The sequence below is a fragment of the Vitis vinifera genome, chromosome 4, assembly GCF_030704535.1.
Source record: "Vitis vinifera cultivar Pinot Noir 40024 chromosome 4, ASM3070453v1".
In the NCBI taxonomy this organism is placed as follows: Eukaryota; Viridiplantae; Streptophyta; class Magnoliopsida; order Vitales; family Vitaceae; genus Vitis; species Vitis vinifera.
In genome coordinates, this window is record NC_081808.1 from 21,755,381 (window position 1) to 21,774,767 (window position 19,387).

The following is a 19,387-nucleotide window of genomic DNA, read 5'->3' on the forward strand; positions in this document are numbered from 1 at the left end:
CATTATGATTAATATTTATAAAAAAAAAAAAATTGACATGTGGCAACCTCATTCGATTTTTCTTTTTTCTTTTTTTTCCTCCATAATACTTCCACATTTTTTTTTGTTTTTTTAATATGTTGGCTTCATAAAAAATTTTAAATTTCAATTTTTTCCACAATTTTATATTTCATATTTATTTATTTTAATTATTTATGAACATTTTAAACATAAAATAATAATATATAATAAATTATTAATGAGAACAAATTTAATATAAAAATAAATACATAATAACACATTTAGAGATTTAGGACATAAGATTTTCTATATTCCTAAAACATAAGATTTTTTATTTTATAAATTTTATTATATTTTTAATTTTCATGTGAAAATCAAAATTGATGATTATGGTTTTAATTTTTTTTGTTTATAGATCTAACTTCACCACGGTTTAAACTTTTCTTGGGTTAAAATGTTTAATATTTTTAATTAAAAAAATGAAAACTTGGTTGTGGTTTTAACACTTAACATTTTGCTTTGTTAAAATTTAAAATTGTTTATTTATATAAAATAAAAACAAATTATATTTTTCATTAAAAAATGTATTTAATGATTTATATTATTTTCTCTTAATTTTGTTAAAAATTAAAATTTTTGTTATGCATCCATCAACATAACTCTTTGGAAAAGAGAATACCACACTTGTTTGGAAAAAAAAAAAAATACCACTCTTTTGTGAAAAAAAAAAAAAAGTAACACAAAAATATATCAATAGTACCAATGTGATGGGAATGATGTACCAATCTTCTTTGATTTTCTAGAAAAAAAAAAAAAAAAAAAGGAGTATCACTCTTTTATGAAAAAAGTAGCACTAACTAACGTATATTAAAAGTATCACAATAATGGAAAAGACATATCATTGTTTTTTGGTTTATGTTAAGATATGCAAAAAAATTAATTTTTAATAAAAAAAATTAATATAAATGATAAAATACAAATTCTTTATGAAAAATGTATTTTATTATTCATTTTATATAATAAAAATTAAAAAATTTAACAAATTAAAATGATATAACCACAATCAAGTTTTTATCTTCTTTAATTAAAATTATTAAACATTATAATCAATAAAAAAAGTTAAAACCAAGACGAATTTACATGTCTATAAGTAAAAAAGTTAAATTTGTTTATTATGTATTTATTTTTATCTTTATTTATTTATTATATGTTATTATTATTATTTTATATTTAAAGTATTCATAAATAGTTAAAATAAAAAAAATGAAAGAGTGAAAAAAATGAAATTAAAAATATTTTTATGAGAATATGTTAGTGACATATTATAAAAAAAGTCAAAAGGTAAAATAAAGAAAGAGGAAAAAAAAATATATTGTTGCAGGTTGATTGCCACATGTCAAGTTTAATTACATTGATAAGCATGATTGAAAAAAAAAATCATACGGCATGGTTGATTGTCACATGTCAATTTTCTTATAAAAAATAACAATAATAAATAAAAAAAACTTAAAATAGTTAACAACGGAAGAGAGAAAAAGTGAAGGATAATTTTGAAATTTTGTTTGTGTTATTGTTAGAGTGCATGTTTTCAAATTACTTTTTAAAAAATCTATATATATATTGTTAGTGAACCTTTATATGATTTCCCCTAAGAAATATTTACCTAATTATAAAATAAATTTAAAAATTCTCACAATAAATACATCTTTGACATGAAAAAAAAACATTCATAAAAATTACTTTTATCAAGAAATATCACAAACTTATATATAAACTTGGTTGAGTAGTAAATAATTAACATAATCGAAAAAAGTGGAAACAATAAAAAAAATTAATAGTACATTTAGTAATGATTTTAGAAAATGTTTATAATATTTCTAACACTTAAATAATAAAAAATTTCAGGTATTAAAAATATTGGAAGCATTTTCTAAAATTATTGTCAAACAGACTCTAAATATGTTAAAAAATATTATTAAAATGATTTTATGTTATCAACATTCTCATTTGTGTCGCTCTCTTATAATAACATCTTATAGCATTCTATGCATATATGTTTTATCGTTTCATAAAAGAGTTTAATTTCTTATCAACTCAGTGATTTAAGTAACAATGTAGATTTTAACCACTTTTCCTCAGTATTTTTTAGTGGAAGTATTTTTATTTTTTATTTTAAAAAAAAATAGTTGTTTGACAAATTTTAGGAAATATTTTTAAAATTTTGAAAAATCACTTATAATATCAATAAAACATTTAATAGGTGATACTCCTAAAAACACTTTTTTTAAAAATCACTTTAAGTGGAAACACTATCAAACGCACTTTGTATTTTTTCAAAAAAAATATTTTAAATGATTTTTCAACTCTATAAGTGATTTTTCAAATGATAAAAAGTGTTTCCTAAACTTTGTTAACTATAATTTTTTTATTTAAAAAAAAACAGTTTTTAGGATAAAAAAAACTTTCCAAAATCATTGTTAAACCAACTCTATATTTATTCATTAAACATTATAAATGATTTTTTAATATTATATGTAACTTTTCGCATTATTAAAAATATTTTTTAAATTTTATCGAATATTTAATTTTTAGGTTAAAGGCAATCCCTAGAACTGAGTCTTAATTAGCTGTTTGAGGGACAAAACGAACGTAGCGTAGGTGTGCAGTAGAGTTGGACCGGAAAACAAAATATGATAGAAGCAGGTTGGTTTAATTTTCAAAACTGGGTGTGCAAACATGGAGAATATTCCCTTGGACTTGTTGGGGGTATGGATAGGTACTGAAACCAATTTCACACTAGAAAAAGAAAGGTAACAGTTGGAAATGTTAAAAAATTCAATCAAATTTCTAAATTAGACGATATCATCATTCTCCCAACTTGTAGGCTGGGTTTCAAATTTGGCTGCAGGCAGCGGGGGGAAAAATCCAAGTTGCTAACTTACTAGGCGATGTAAACAAAAGAAAAAGAAAACAAAAGACTAATAAAATAGTATTTGCCTTAAGACAAGGCTCCTCCCTCCATTATTATAATCCAAATTGGCACCCATCTGAGCTGATTTATGAAGCCATGGTCAATGGTGGATGTGTTATGACTTGTGAGAGGTTTGAGAGGAGAGATCAGAGATGACGAAGGAGAGCATGGGAATGCAGCAAGTCATCTGCATGAAAGGAGGAAAACTGAAATTTTCCTGAACACCCTTTAGGAAAACTGAAATTATATTTAGTTATTAATTGATTTACTGAACAACCTTTAGGAAAACTGAAATTTTCTAAAGGATTTGAAAATGAGGGGATTGGCAAACGAAGAATTTGTAATCTCCAGAATTTTGGATTTTGTTGTTTTGTTGAATGATGCTGGTGGATGGTGGCGGCGGCCATGATGTTGGTGATAGTAACTTCAAATTAATTGGTTTATTTATGTTGTATAGACTGCATTATCATCCATGTCAATGCCCCTGCTGGAGCAAGCAGTGCTAGATTTATGTTGCACCACCTTACCTGAGAGTGTCGCCATAGCAGGCCTTGGCTGTTCATCAGGCCCAAATACCTTTTGCGCCGTCTCCGAAATCGTGACCATCATCTACAAGAGGTGCTGTCAACTAGGCCGGTCACCACCAAGATTTTGGGTTTTCTCGAATGATCTTCCAGGGAATGACTTCAATTCTGTGTTCAAGTCATTGCTAGCATTCCATGAAAAGATGAGGGGGAAAAATGGAGAGGAGTTTGGGCCATGTCATGTTGCTGCAGTTCCGGCTTCTTTCTACCACAAGCTTGCTCCACCCAGAACACTACAATTTGTGTACTCTGCTTGCAGTCTCCATTGGCTTTCCCAGGTTGGCTTATTATCCAAATTCATCTACAAAGAACATAGTGCCTTAGATGCTGATACTTTCATAGGTTCCTCCGGAGCTTCTTAACAAGCAAATTTCAAACAAGGGGAAGATTTAACTTACAATTTCAAGCTCACCACCTCTCATAGATGCTTACGCGGCTCAGTTCCAGAGGGATTTCTCTTTGTTTCTCAGGTTGAGAGAAGAAGAAATAGTCCCTGGAGGATGCATGGTTTTGCCATTCAAGGCCAGGAGAACCCCAGACCCAGTCCCGGATGAGAGTTGTCTGTTGCGGGATCAATTGGCACAGGCATTGCAGGAGTTGGTTTCAGAGGTATGTGTTGTACACTTCTTTCTTCCTCATCTCAAGCTGAAACATAGGCATGTAACGAATCGTGTTTCCGACAGGGGCTTATTGCAGAGGAGAAATTAGATTCCTACAATGTACCATTCTATGAACCTTACACGGAGGACATAGTGACTGAAATCGAGAAGGAAGGATCCTTCAGCATCAACGGCCTTGAGATCATGGCCTTACCATGGGATAGCCCCTATGGTGGACAAAATTATGACAGGCCAACAAGTGCCCAGAAGCTAGCAAAGGCGATGAGAGCAGTGCATGAACCAATGTTGGCAAGTCATTTCGGGGCAGAAGTCATGAACCCTTTGTTTAAAAGGCCCATGGAGATCATTGCAGCAGATACAAGGGAAGTGGAGCATGTTGCTGTTCTTGTTTCCACGACCAGAAAGACTTGATTCCACTCTCAAATTATCTCAGTATTGTCATATTGCATTTGCCTCTCAGACACTTGTTTAGTTATTTGCATCTCTCTGTACAAGATCCATGGATTATTGGACCTATATATCCTAATGCCTGTTTAGATAGGGGGAAAGAACAGATGTCAAAATGTTAGCCCAGAAGAGAAAGTGGGCAAGGGGGGGCTGGCCATGTAAGGCTTCCATTTGCCCAAAAGGTGGCTTGGAACCTGAAAGGTAATAAATTGAACTTGATTTTCTATTTTATTATTTGCCAAAACTATGTAAGGAAAATTCTTAATTATTTCTTCTTTTACCATCTCTCTATTTTTTTCATTGAATTTCTCATTGAAACTTGAAAATATGAAAAGTAAAGTAATAACCCAAACAAAGTTAAAAAGAGTTGGCCACTTGACTTAGTAAGGTACATGATAGCATGTTGTTCTAAAGCTATTATGGCCTTCCTAACCCTAATCATGGGCTCCCACAATGTCTTCTATATGGACAAATTCATGAGAAGACTACCGAGAACCCATTCCCAATTTAGTTGCCTAGAAAACGTGAAGACTAAAGAAGAAGAAGAAGACGATCTCTTTAGTATTTTTTTTATATTTTTTCCCCAAAAAAACAAGGCTCCAATAACTTGATCAAACTTAAAAATTGCTCTAGGTCAACAGCAACTCGCCTTGTCTTCTTTTGAACATATTGTCTTGAACCGCAAAATTTTCAAATCATTCAATTGAGTGCATTCTCAAGCATTGTGGTAGGTCTGCACTTATTGCCATACATAGATCACACTTCTTCTCCATGTACAAGTTGTTTGACAAATTCTTTGTCACGTACAATCACTTCAAATTGTTTTAAAGTGTTTTTGATATTGATTTTAGAAAACGTTTCTATTCTTTTTATCATTTAAATGATAAAAAATTTTAAAGTATTAAAAATGTTAAAAATACTTCCTACAATCACTATCAAACAAACTGTAAAAGTGTGTTTGGTAATAATTTTAGGAAGTGTTTTTTAGTATTTTTAATATTTGAAAGATAAAAATTTTTAAATATTAGAAACACTTTTTAAAATCACTATCAAACGCACTCTAAGAATGCGTTAGACAGTAATTTTAAGAAGTATTTTTATTATTATTAATACTTGAAATTTTGTATCTTTCAAGTATCAAAAAGACTAGAAACGTTTTATAAAATCATTGTCAAATACACTTTTAGAATGTGTTTGACAGTAATTTTAGGAAATGTTTTTAGTATTTTTAATACTTGAATGATAAAAATTTTCAAATGTTAGAAACGTTTTCTAAAATTACTACCAAACGAGTTTAAGTATCTTCAATTGCTTCTTCAAACAAGTTTACATTAAGGAAAAAACTACACCATAAAACAAATATAAAATAACACAAGATTTATGGATATTCAACAATGTGCTTATGTGTTTGGAAGAGAGTGATGCTCTATTCAATATAAATTTATGGAAATGGTTAAAATTCTAAGGGCATGTTTGGTTGCTGTTTTTGAAAATTGTTCTGGAAAATAATTTCTGAGAATAGTTTTTTGTGTTTTAAAAAAAAAAAAATTGTGTTTGGAAACTGAATTATGGAAAACAGTTTTTATTCTCAAAAACAAAAAAACATGTTTGGTTGAGTTAATAAAAAAGTTTTTTAAAATAAGTGAAACAAAAAACATGTTTGAAATTTATTTATTTTAATTAATAAAGTGTTTTATTCCATTAACTTGATATAATAAAAATAAAAATAATTTTCACATGCAACATTCATTTAAATTTAAAAAAATTATTCTATTTTGAAATTTTTACACCAGTTATAATTTTCTTAAACAAATGATGATTTTATCATTATGTGTAAGTATATTAGTTTCAATAATTTTAGGAAGAAGAAAGGGTTCATGGGTGAGAGTGTGATGTCCCACATCGGATAGGGGAGAAAGTTCATGACACTATATATGTAGAGACTCTTCTTAACCAAGTAGACGCATTTTAAACCTATGAGAGCCCCATTGGGCTCAAAGCGGACAATATCTACATGGTTGGGTGCGGGTCATTACAAATGGTATCAGAGCTAATCCTCGACCCTGGTGTGGGGGTTTGTTTGGCCTCATAAGGGGTGTTTGTTTGTTTGGTCCCGTAATCCCATGGGACACAACGAGGACGTTGTGTCTGCATGGGGGGATGTTTGTGATGTCCCACATTGGATAGGGGAGAAAGTTCATGGCATTATATATGTAGAGACTCCTCTTAATCAAGTAGGTGGTTGAGTGGAGCTCACATTTGTGGAAACACAAAAAACAGTTAAGAAAACACAAAAAAAGGAAGAAAAAATACAAAAAATAATTTATTTTTTGAATAGTGAAAAAACAATGAAAACATCTTTTTATTATTTTCAAAAAAATGATTTTTGAGAAAACAGAAAACATAAAAACTAAAAATACACCTCCTTTGCCAATCAAATTTTTTATGTTTTTTGTTTTCAAGAACAGAAAACAGTTCTTAAAAATAGGAACAAACATACCCTAAAGCTCTCTATGTTTCAATCAAAGGTTCAATCACGCCCACAGTGATCACCATGCATTTGTCCTTTTCTTTTTTTGTTTCACAATATTTTTTATTCATTACGTGAGAATATTTCATCAAGAGAACAAATTATGTACTTATAAAACCTATTTTATAGAAAAAAAATTCGCAATATGAAACCCCTCTTTTTAAGAGAACATCACAAGGTTAGAACTTATTTGAATAAAATTGGTATAAATATTAATAATTTAAAGATTTTTCCCGTTTTTATTTTTTAAAATATAAATACTTAAAAAAATATATATATGTCATATGCTATAAAGTTCTTTTCAAAATTTTAAATAGAAGTAACAATGAGACGGTCTTTTCAAGTATATATATATATGATAATAATAATAGATACTTTTAAATGAAATAAATTATAAAAATTATAATATTTTAATTATTTATAAAATATATTTATTTTAATTTTTTTAATTTTTTTAAAAAATAATTAAACTCTTGACCTCTCTTGTTAACTTTCGGATGAAGATGAAAATTACTTTGAATAATAAGATATGGTTGGAATGAAGATGATAAATTATCCCTAATTTTAAGAAGTAAAAAATTTTACTTTCTTAAACTTTAAAAATTTTAAAGAGTGTTTTCAACTACCTGCTTTTTAAATATTTGTACATAAATTTTTTTATATTTTATACAAAATTTTCTATTTTTATCCTAACAAACTCACAGCTATATTTAATAAACTTTTCACGATTAGGCCAACCTAGTGTAGGAGTGCAGTAGGTTTGGACCAGAACACAAATATGATGGAAGCAGGCTGGGTTTCGAATTTGGCTGCATGCGCGGAGAATCTTTTCCATGGACTCGCTGGAATATCGGTGGGTAGAGTAGTTAACAATTTTTCTTTTCTCTTTTTTTTGTTTTTATATATTTTAAGGCGAATCCAAAGTGGTTGGGTGATGTAAACAAAAGCAAAAGAGAAAGAAAACCATTAGGAGGGCGTTTGGTTTTTTGACTTTTTGATAAAAATAATTTACTTTTAAATTTTAAGTTTGTTTGTTTTTTTTATTTTTTAAATGATTTATTATAAATTTTTTATTAAATAAAAAAATAAAATATTAATTTTTTTAACTCTCTAATATTTAATAAAAATAAATTATTTAATATTTAATATTATTAAGTATTAATATTTTATTCAAGGTTAAGTAAAAAAACAAACACCACGTATTTGGACAATGCAGGACGGAACAAACCCGTCTGGACTTGTCCTCCATTATTATTATAATCCAAACCCGCACTCATCTGAGTTTATTTTATAAAGCCATTGTCAATGATGGATGTGTGGTGAGAGAGTTCAGAGGAGAGATCAGAGATGAAGAAGAAGGAGAGCATGGGAGTGCAGCAAGTTATCTGCATGAAAGGAGGTGTCGGAGAGGGAAGCTATGCCCGTAACTCCAAATCACAGGTTGGTTTCTCTCTCTCTCTCTCTCTCTCTCTCTCTGTGTTTGCGTTTTTTTGTGAAAGGGCGGCCAGCTCCTTTGATGGTTTCACTAAATAGCTTAACAGCTTTTAGATGTCCATGGCATCAAAGGGCTCAACTTGAATATGCAAGCTGAAATTGATTTTTCAGAATTCTTTGGTTTGTAGAAGAACTCTTCAGAAAGTGAGAGAAAGTTGAAATTTTGGGTTAATAGTTAGCAGGAATGTGACAAGGAGGTCAGATCATAAGAGGACACCATGTTAAGGTTTTGGATGGTTTTCCTTTTTTGGATGCTGAAGCCAAGTCTAGATTTTTAAAGGGTAATAATGATTCATATTGACAGCGCGGAGTTAGGATTTGAGACCATTCACTCTTCATTTCAAAGGGCTTGAGCGCTTGCCATTGGGGTGGAGTCACTGGACTAAGTTAACCTGTACATAAATTTTCAAGTCTTGATCCCATTAAGTGATTTTCTTGCTCTACCACTAAATATTGGTATTGTAAAATTTTTATTAATTATGAGAAAATTTGGGATGGAAAATTTTTAATGACTTCCATATTCAGCTCTTTCTTTAAGTCATAACTCTCTGAATGAAATTAGATAAAAAGTTACTTTAAGTTCTTATCAAACTTAAACATGAGTTTTTGGCCTCTCTGAAGTCAATTTTCAATACCATCTTAAATTACCCTTATTCTGAAAAAGGATTTAATTTCTTGGAGAATGGGATAATGCTCTCTTAAGAAGCAAACCAAAATCAGTGTGGCTGAGTTTAGAAGAAATAAAACAAAGCCCCAACAGAATTGAACGGATCGTGCTGGCCTTTTTATATGAGTCTCTTGGCTTTCCTAGGCTCAGGGCCTGGGGCAATTTGGCCAGGCAAGCTTAGGTATAAGGACAACATTATGGAACTTTGGCTCACGGTAATTGTTATAAATGAGGTAACTTATTTAAGGTCTGAAAAGTTGAAATTTTTTAAAATTATGTTTGTTTCGAAAAATTTGAGGAAAAATACAAGAAAAAAAAATTAAAATGAAGGAAAAAAATAGACTTCAAATAAATAAATTATATTTGTACATTTCTCCAAATCCATGTCATTTATTTTCCTCCATTATATTTAACTTTCTTTTATATTTTCATGGTAAAATAAAAAATGAAAAAATTATTTTGTTAAGCATAAATCAAATGTGAAAAAAAAAAAAATTCCAAATTTTTTTTTTCTTTCCTTGGAATCAAACATGGCCTAAAGGATTTGAAAATGAGGGGATTAGAAAACTAAAGATTTGTAATCTATAGAACTTCGGATTTTGTTGTTTTGGTTGGATGGTTACGGTGATGGTGGTGGTGGCCATGATGCGGGTGGATGGCGGTGGTAGGTGGTGAGGCGGTTGAAGAGGATGTGGCGGTGGCGGCCATGGTGGTGGTGATAGTAACTTCAAATTAATTGGTTGAGTCATGTTTATGAACTGTTAAATAATCTATTGGTTTGGTGTTGTATAGGCTGCATTACTATCCAAGTCCATGCCCCTGCTGGAGCAAGCAGTGCTAGATTTATGTTGCACCACCTTACCTGAGAGTGTCGCCATAGCAGACCTTGGCTGTTCATCGGGCCCAAATACTTTTTTCGCGGTCTCCGAAATCATGACCATCATCTACAGGAGGTGTCGCCAACTAGGCCGGTCACCACCAGGTTTTTGGGTGTTCTTGAATGATCTTCCAGGGAATGACTTCAATGCTGTGTTCAAGTCATTGCCAACATTCCATGAAAAGATGAAGGAAGAAAATGGACAGGAGTTTGGGCCATGTCATGTTGCTGCTGTTCCGGGTTCTTTCTACCACAAGCTTTTTCCATCCAGGAGACTACACTTTGTGCACTCTTCTTGCAGTCTCCATTGGCTGTCCCAGGTTAGCTTATTATCCAAATTGACCCAGAAAGAAACAGTGCCTTACAATGTTGACTCACTCTTCTTGCTTGGGTTTACGCTGATCCTTTCACAGGTTCCTCCAGAGCTTCTTAACAAGCAAATTACAAACAAGGGGAAGATTTATCTTTCAAAAACAAGCTCACCGGCCCTCATAGATGCTTACGCATCTCAGTTCCAGAGGGATTTCTCTTTGTTTCTTAAGTTGAGATCAGAAGAAACAGTCCCCGGAGGACGCATGGTTTTGTCGCTCATGGCCAGACGAACCCCAGACCCTGTCTCAGATGAGAGTTGTCTGTTGTGGGATCTATTAGCACAGGCGTTGCAGGGGTTGGTTTCAGAGGTATGTGTTCTACGTAGGGTGTCAATTCATGTTTTTGTCGTGTACCAGCCTAGGCAATGTATTGCATAGTTCTACCCAAACCCTACGTAAATAATCCATTTAACCCATTTAATAATTCCATCTTTTTATTTAATAACTTAATTAGACTATAGTCAAATATAAGTTAAATAATTTAATATTATAATTAGATTAACCAATACGCTTTTTAAATGTGATTCAATTCGCAAATGACACGAATTGAATCAACACCTAATTATCTCAATCCAAACCCGGGAAAAACATGTTATGATCGAGCCATATGCACAAATCCCATCAAACTTGCTCACCCCTAGTTGTGCACTTCTACTTCCTCATCTCATACCAAAAAATAAGCATAATTAATGAATGGTGTTTCCAACAGGGGCTTATTGCAGAGGAGAAATTAGATTCCTACAATGCACCATACTATCAACCTTACACAGAGGACCTAGAAACTGGGATAGAGAATGATGGATCCTTTAGCATCAACGGCCTTGAGATCATGGTCTTACCATGGGACAGTGCCAGTGGTGGACAAAATTATGATAGGCCAACAACCGCCCAGAAGATTGCAAAGTCGATGAAAGCAGTGCAAGAGCCGATGTTGGCAAGTCATTTCGGGGCAGAAATCATGGACCCTTTGTTTAAAAGGCTCATGGAGATCATTGCAGCAGATACAAGGGAGGTGGAGCATGTTTCTGTCCTTGTTTCCATGACCAGAAAGGCTTGATATCACTCTCAAGTCTCAATCTTCCATGACTTGTCATACTGCACTTGCCTCTCAGACACTTGTTTAGTTATTTGCATCTGTACATGATCCATGGATCTGTTGATTATTGGCCTATATCCCAATGGTTGTTTGGATACGAGGAACATGGAGGGTGGAGGAAGAGACCAAAGCTCTATTTGAGAAGTGCTTTTGAAAAACAGATTTTGAGTTCTAATGTTTTGTAAAACAATGTTTCGTAAAATAGAAAAAGAAGTTTCTTTACCCTGATCATTTCCAAAAAATATTTATTTATTTTTTATTTCATTTATAGGTTGGCTTAGAAACTATATGACATTAACTAAAAGTAATTAAAATATATTTTCTAAAAATAACATATTTTTCGTTTTTAAGAAGAAAATAAACATATTTTCTATTTTTTAAAAATAAAAAAATATTTTTTTTTATTATTAAAAACCTGTTTGGCAATGATTCTAAAAACCGTTTATAACCTTTTTAGCATTTTAAAAGTTTTATCTCTTAGAATCATTGCCAAATAGGCTCAGAGCTAAATCTCAAAATGTTAGCCAAGAAGAGCAAGCGGGCAAGGGGTGGCTAGCTGAGGCTTTCTTTTCATTTGCCAAAAACGTGCCTTGAGGCTGACTTTTTGGTGTACTTGTTGTGCATGGGTGTGCCTTCGACTTGGACAATGTGAAACAAAAATTCAGCTACTATCCAACTTTCAACTCAGGGAGCTCCCACAATCATCCTTAACTTCTACGTCAACTCAGAAAGGAAGACATGTGATTACTATGCATTTACTAAACCAAAAATCTAATACAAACCCATGGAAATGAGAAAGGAATGGTAGGGAGCAATTGAGAGGCAACCATAAGGTTATGCACCATGCTCTATCATCTCTTTAGTTTTTTTCAATTTTGTAATAATATTCTATCCCATTGAATATACCAATTTGGTCCATTAAGGACAAATTAGGGATTATTGGGTATGTATTGACTTAGATCATTTTTTTTTTTTTTTTGTCTAGACCAGTCTCATTATTTTATATTTGGATTTTTTTTTTTACATTTAATCTTATTTTTATACTTTTATCTAGCAAAATCCTTGATAAATAAGAATTCAAACACGAAGATCCCACAAATCAAACCAGATGAATTAAAATCCCAGAAGAGTGAATTTTGGTTCTCATAATAATGATTTTTAATTTTTATTTAATTATTTTAATATTATATCTTGTTCTTTCTAATGAAATATTGTAATGAGAACTACATAGAAATTAATGTTGAAGGATATCTTTTTGAAAGTGACCACGTTAACATTATTGTTTAAGGTCAAGGCTATGCTTTGGTTTAGGTATCAGGCCAATTTGACTTATGGTATGCTTTCCTTCTCTCTATAAGACAAGAATTACCTATGAGGTATGATAGATTTATCATTTTGGAATATTTAAAAAGAATGTAATAAAAGAATTTTTGAAAATTTTTATTTAAATATGTATTTTTTAAATCATTTTTTTGTTTGGTTTAGGGGGTTGATGAAAGCTATTCTTCAATATTCTTAGATTGTAAATAGTATGATGTGTTTATTTGTTTTTTTTTATTTGGACAATTTGCCTAATCAATATCTATCAAGACAACTAAATTAAGAATGCATTTGATATTGATTTTAAAAAGTGTTTTAAAATTTTTATTTTTCAAATATTAAAAAGACTATAAATAATTTTTTTTAATTATTCTTCATGAAGAGATAACACATGACTAAAAGACATAGGAGTAGGCAGAGGTTTGGCATTGGACATTTGTGCTTTGTCCAAAGGTCATGACTATATTTAGCTTAATTCAAATGCAAAGAGAGTGCTCAATGCCAAAAAAATAATTGAGGGAACCAAGATCCATCAAGGCAAATTTGGTTTGATCCATCTTTTTGGCTATATATGGTTGCTTTAAAGGAAATATAAAGAAAAAAAATAGATAGAAAAATAAAAAGATTTAAAGTAATAATTTTTTTTATATATTACTTCAAATTCTTTTTAATTATTCATTATAAACATTAAATAAATTGAAAATATATAAGTTTATAACTAATTTTAATTACATCTTATATATTCTTTTTTGAATATTTTTTATATTATAATCAATTATGAAAAAATAATTTTCTTAATATATTTTATTTGTATAATACATTTGGAATTTTAAATTCACTTTCTTGATAACTTATTTAAAAAGAAATTTCAATCCTATTCTTCACAAAAAAAAATTACCTTAAAAAGTTGAAATATGTTGCACTGTAAGCTATAAAGTAAAAGTTATAGCAAAAGTGTTTTAGAACCCGTTTAATAATGATTTTAGAAAATATTTTTAAATTTTTTAACATTTAAAATTTTTTATTATTCAAGTGTTTAAAAAATTTAAAACATTTTTTAAAATCACTACCAAATGTACTATCAATATAAATCAATACAACATAACTGATATATAGTGATTTTAAAAAATATTTTTGAAAAAAATAAGTAAATATTTGATAAAATTTAGAAAGTATTTTTTAAAATTTAAAAAATCACTTCTAAAATTTAAAATTTATTTATAATATTTTTTTAGAAAATATTTGATAGATGATTCTCGAAACACTTTATAAAAAATTACTTTCACTAATGTATAAGAACACGAACAAACTATTAACTTGTCCAATTTATATTATACAATTCACACATATCCCTTTTTCTTCTATACATAATTTAAAAATAAAAATAAAAATGGTTGCCCAATGCCAACAACCACGAAACATTTAATCCGGAATCTCAAATTATCGCGAGAAAAAGGTTCAAATTCGCGGCCAACCGGGAGGTGCTGGGCCGTTGGCAATTCATAGAACCATCCTCACCTACCCACATCATCCCATATCCCCTTCTTCCTTCTTCTGCAGACGCAATGTTACATCTAAACTTCAAACCACCAACTTTTATCCACCATTTCATCTCCCCAAAGCGCTCCGTTTCCATCTCTCTTCCCAGCCCCAACCCTAATCCATGGCCTCTTCCGCCAATCCTTTCTCTCTTTCGCTATCCTCCGAGCTCGCTTCCAACTCTTCTCTCCACTGCGCCAACTCGTCCGAGGTCTTTCTCCGCTTCCCGAACTCTCCCGCGCCCCCCTCGCTCCGCTCTTCCTTCGTCTCGCCTATTAAGATTGAATTGAATCGAGTCGGTGTTTCTGCGTTGAAAGTGAGTCGAATCGGTTCAAGGATTTCGGCGAGTTCAACTCCGGTGATGGATCAGTCGCCGAGTCAGACGAGTCCTAGGGTTCCTACTGTTGTTGAGGTCGATTTGGGGAACCGGAGCTACCCGATCTACATCGGATCTGGATTGCTTCAACAACCCGAGCTTCTCCAGAGGTATTTGAATTTGATTTTTGTTCAAGTTTTTGTTGATATTTATACATGTAACGCGTTTGTAACCATTTAAAGTTTAGGGAATTTGTGCTATGTGAAAGATAGATGACGGACAAGTGAATACAATTGAAAGTTGTTATTTTGGTTGGGTTTGGCTTGCTGTTTGGTTGCTGAGAAGATGTAGGAAAGAGAAAGAAATTGGAATTTGAACCGTAAAAAAATGACCATTTTCATCATTTACAAACTCAAGAAAACAGAACTCCATTCAGCTCACTCTGGGCTATTGCACTGCTTGGATTAGTTGAGTTCACATTTTTTGACAAACCAAAAACAATAGAAAACAGGTCATACATTGTAGAGTGGCGGGCATGTGGTCCATGTTGTTTTCGCCTCTGGAGTTCCTTCAGTGTTGGTGTTTGTTCATTAAGGGACTTTGACTATTAGGCATGGAAGGTTTACACAGAAGGAAATGAGGAAAGTATGAAAAGCACCACATTTGTGCTTATTTTGGTGTTTATGGAAGGAACCTAACCAATAAACATCTGAAGGTCAAATGTGATTAGAGTTGCAGGTGAATATTTTATTCCTTAGATCTTTGGTTGTTTGATCAATAGATTTTCAGTAGTGGGAACCTTCTTTTCTAAAATTGAAGTCATGGGTCTTAGCCTAAGGCTGTTGTTTAGATGGTTTTTCTCATTTCTGTTCTTTGTCTGATCCTTGTAAACTTACTATATCCCTGGGTTATGCATCTTTTTTGAGGTGTCTGCATCCAGAAAAAAAGAAAAGAAAATAAAAAACAACAACATGAAACCTGGGGCCCTTTTTTTTTTATCGTCTGTTTCCAAAAAAACTCAGTATTGTTTTCTTTTTGTTCCCTTGGTCTTCACAGCAACTAAATGGAGGGTGTTGGGAGAATTGAGTTGATTCAAATATTGGATGAGAATGTATTCTCTGTCTCTAAAACTAAGGCTCTGTCTAATTTCAAAAGAATAAGGGAAATGAAAGGGAGGAAATGCTGAAACTAGACCGAAAAAGGAATCCATTTTTGGGCAATTACAAATATTTCCCTTCCTCTCCTTACTTTCTGAGGCAAAATGATATGCTCTGATGTTGTTCATTTATATTAATTTAATGCTATTTCATAGACATGTTCATGGGAAGAGAGCTCTTGTGGTCACCAACACCACAATTGCAGCATTATACCTTGATAAAGTAGTTGATGCTTTAACTCGTGGAAACCCAAATATTTCAGTTGAGAGTGTGATTTTGCCAGACGGTGAGAAGTACAAAAACATGGTAGGTATATTCAAGTTTCAATTAACGATTTGTGTTTAAGATGTGATTGTAGTTGCATTAATTTAATTGCTTTTATGTATTGTAGGACACACTAATGAAAGTTTTTGACAAGGCAATTGAGTCACGGTTGGATAGACGTTGTACATTTGTTGCCGTTGGTGGTGGTGTTATTGGTGACATGTGTGGATTTGCTGCTGCTGCCTTCCTTCGTGGTGTTAATTTCATTCAGATTCCTACAACTGTAATGGCACAGGTATGTCTTAAATCACAGCACCTTTTTAGCTGGCTCTTGCTCCCTTTGCATGCTTCAGGTGTACAAGGGCTGGACACCTTCTTTCTTAGGTGCTCCTAATCTAACTGTTTGCCTATCAGAAAAAAAAAAAAAACCAAAAACTAACTTTAATATTCTTTTTTAAACTTGGCACTTATGTTGAATTTCAGCTGGCTTCTGAAAAAATAACTATTTTTTTTTTCTAGGTGGATTCTTCAGTTGGAGGCAAAACTGGCATAAACCATCCTCTAGGAAAAAATTTGATTGGTGCTTTCTACCAACCTCAGTGTGTACTTATAGACACTGACACATTAAACACACTGCCAGAGAGGGAGTTGGCATCAGGTTTTGCTGAGGTTATTAAGTATGGGCTTATTAGGGATGCTGAATTCTTTGAGTGGCAAGAGAAGAATATGCAGGCATTAATGGCAAGGTAATAAAATATTCCATTCTCATCATATTCTTCTTAAAAAAAATTTGATTTTATGTGAGATTAGCTTATAGTTCAATACTTAAGATTTGCATTCAGTGATTCTCTGTACAATTAGTGGGCATATCTTTTCAATGGAAGCACTAAACTTACCCAGATGTTTGAAAAGGTTTTCAGACCCAGTAAATTTATTGGTAGCATTTTTCTTGTAAAACATTTGAAGAAAGATCAAATTACGTTCTTGGATTGAAACAAAGAGGAAATCTTTGTATAAACGAAGTTCAAAGGTTTTTTCTATTATTTTGAAGTTCAAAATTTTAGGGATTCTAATTAAGGTTTGTTGCAGATGCTGATGTATATCCACAAACACCAAGTTATCTGCATTGGGGCCATGCTTGGTCCATCCTTGCTATTTGTATAGCTTCTGAGAGGAATGTCATGCATGAAAATAATGGTTTGGTCCTTTGCAGGGATCCAGGTGCACTGGCTTATGCTATCAAGCGATCATGTGAAAACAAGGCTGAGGTAGTATCTTTAGATGAGAAGGAAAGTGGACTGAGGGCGACATTGAACTTGGGTCATACTTTTGGCCATGTGAGTTTTGAGTTCATGTGAATGATTATGTTCTTTTTTTGCTTTATAAATCTGCTTGTTGGCTTTATGCTGGTGCCTCTCTTATATGGAAATTGCTATTATGATTCATTGAAAAATAATTGTTTCCTGAAACTTTTTATAATTGTAAGGGGAAACCAAAAGTAAGAGTAATATCTCTGATAAAAAAAAAGGTAAAGAGTAATATATCTCAAAATTACAAGTTCTCGTTAAAGCATCTAATCCCTTGAAATTTTCTGAAGTAATGTGATATCATATTATCTTGTTTGTTGTGTCATTCCATATTATCTTGTTTTTGTGGACCTTTTATCAAGTTATACATGCTATGTTTGGCTCCTATAAAATTTGAGGGAAAATGCTTGGAAATGAAAGTAGAAAAGAAAAGTAGAAGGAAAGAAAACAAAAAGGAAAATAAAAAATAAATTTAAAGTCAATAAATTATTTTTATATATCACTTCAAACTTATTTTACTTATTTTAGCTTCTCAAAATAAAAGATCAAATAATTTGAAAATGCATAAGTTTTTAACTTATTTTAATTATATTTCATTTTCTTTCGTATTTTCCATTGTACAATCAAACATGAGAAATCATTTTCCTTAACATTTTTTTTTTCTTTCCTTAGTACTTTCTGGGAACGAAACATAACCACAATGTATTGACTTTTTCCTTAATACAAAATTTTTGTAAATATTATTGCTTGTCCTTTTAGTTAAAGTTTTACTTATCATCAAGTGATCTCCCAGGCTTGCCCTCCTAGAGAGACTTGTGCCTCATCTGTTGAATTGATGTTAAGGTGTCGTGGTTTACCTAGTAACATCTGAATTTTACTTCTCTAAAAATTACACATGCAACTACAAGTTTGGTTTGAGGAGCTTTTAGTTGTTATCCAGTCCCATGTTATATTTACCAAAGAAACCCCTTTAAGCAATCCCATTCTGATTATCACATCTTTTCTTCAGGCAATAGAAACTGGGGTTGGTTATGGGCAGTGGCTCCATGGAGAAGCTGTTGCAGCTGGCATGGTATGGTATCCACAATTTTCTGTTTTCCTCATCCACCTCCCCTTGTTCAGTCAAGTCTGTATACATCCGCATGCAAGCATGTATGCTCATGGGTGTATTTGTGTGTCCTTATCTCTTTTTTTGATCACTATCATGTGTATTCTGCACCAATGTTTAGGTCATGGCTGTCGACATGTCATACCGCCTTGGTTGGATTGATGATTCAATTGTGAAGCGAGTTCACAATATCATAAAGCAGGCTAAGCTACCCATTACCCCACCTGAAAGCATGACAGTGGAGATGTTCAAGTCAGTCATGGCGGTAAGAGAAAATATTGCCAATGCTAACACATTTGAAGCTTAAAAAACTCCTCTCATTCTTCTATATGTTGGGATGCAGGTTGATAAGAAAGTAGCCGATGGACTGCTAAGGCTCATTCTCTTGAAAGGTCCTCTAGGCAACTGTGTTTTCACTGGTGACTATGACAGGAAGGCACTGGATGATACACTCCGGGCATTTGCCAAGTCCTGATTCCTCAATTGGACTGTTCCTATTTAATCTGCAATTTTTGTATTAGATCCATGTTGTGTATTTAGATAGACATACCAAAATGTCTTCCCTGTAGTTTGAACGGATTTTCGCTTGGACTTTCCTAAATCTTATTTGGTAGAAAGCCTCTTAAGAAGTTGTAATTTAAGCAATCATGCTATTAATAAGAATTGCCCTAGTCTCAAAATTTATTGGGGGTATTCATATTCGTATTTTTGCCTTTTGC

The 19,387-nt window shown here is 32.0% G+C and overlaps 2 protein-coding genes and 1 pseudogene across 2 annotated transcripts; all 3 read left to right on the forward strand.

Moving 5' to 3' along the window:
- Positions 1-3,065: 3,065 nt before the first annotated feature.
- LOC100260921 (probable methyltransferase TCM_000168) lies at positions 3,066-4,586 on the forward strand (annotated as a pseudogene).
- Positions 4,587-8,381: 3,795 nt separating this feature from the next.
- On the forward strand, positions 8,382-11,879 carry LOC100255863 (probable methyltransferase TCM_000168). Its single transcript, XM_002263423.4, has 4 exons — positions 8,382-8,592; positions 10,106-10,510; positions 10,604-10,870; positions 11,271-11,879. The coding sequence occupies exons 1-4, from the start codon at positions 8,500-8,502 to the stop codon at positions 11,616-11,618; spliced, it is 1,113 nt and encodes a 370-aa protein (XP_002263459.1). The 5' UTR covers positions 8,382-8,499; the 3' UTR covers positions 11,619-11,879.
- A 2,761-nt stretch (positions 11,880-14,640) lies between these two features.
- Positions 14,641-19,143, forward strand: LOC100266137 (3-dehydroquinate synthase-like). Its single transcript, NM_001281163.1, is given in 8 exon segments — positions 14,641-15,002; positions 16,145-16,295; positions 16,381-16,548; positions 16,773-16,999; positions 17,467-17,590; positions 18,570-18,632; positions 18,790-18,933; positions 19,012-19,143. Coding segments are annotated over 8 exon segments (1,371 nt in total).
- Positions 19,144-19,387: the final 244 nt, after the last annotated feature.

Excerpts from the sequence above, each read along its gene's own strand:
- LOC100255863 (XM_002263423.4), top strand. The coding sequence starts at position 8,500 with ATGAAGAAGAAGGAGAGCATGGGAGTGCAGCAAGTTATCTGCATGAAA. Across the intron at positions 8,593-10,105 it reads CCCGTAACTCCAAATCACAG|GCTGCATTACTATCCAAGTC; the intron begins GTTGGTTTCTCT and ends GGTGTTGTATAG. Across the intron at positions 10,511-10,603 it reads GTCTCCATTGGCTGTCCCAG|GTTCCTCCAGAGCTTCTTAA; the intron begins GTTAGCTTATTA and ends ATCCTTTCACAG.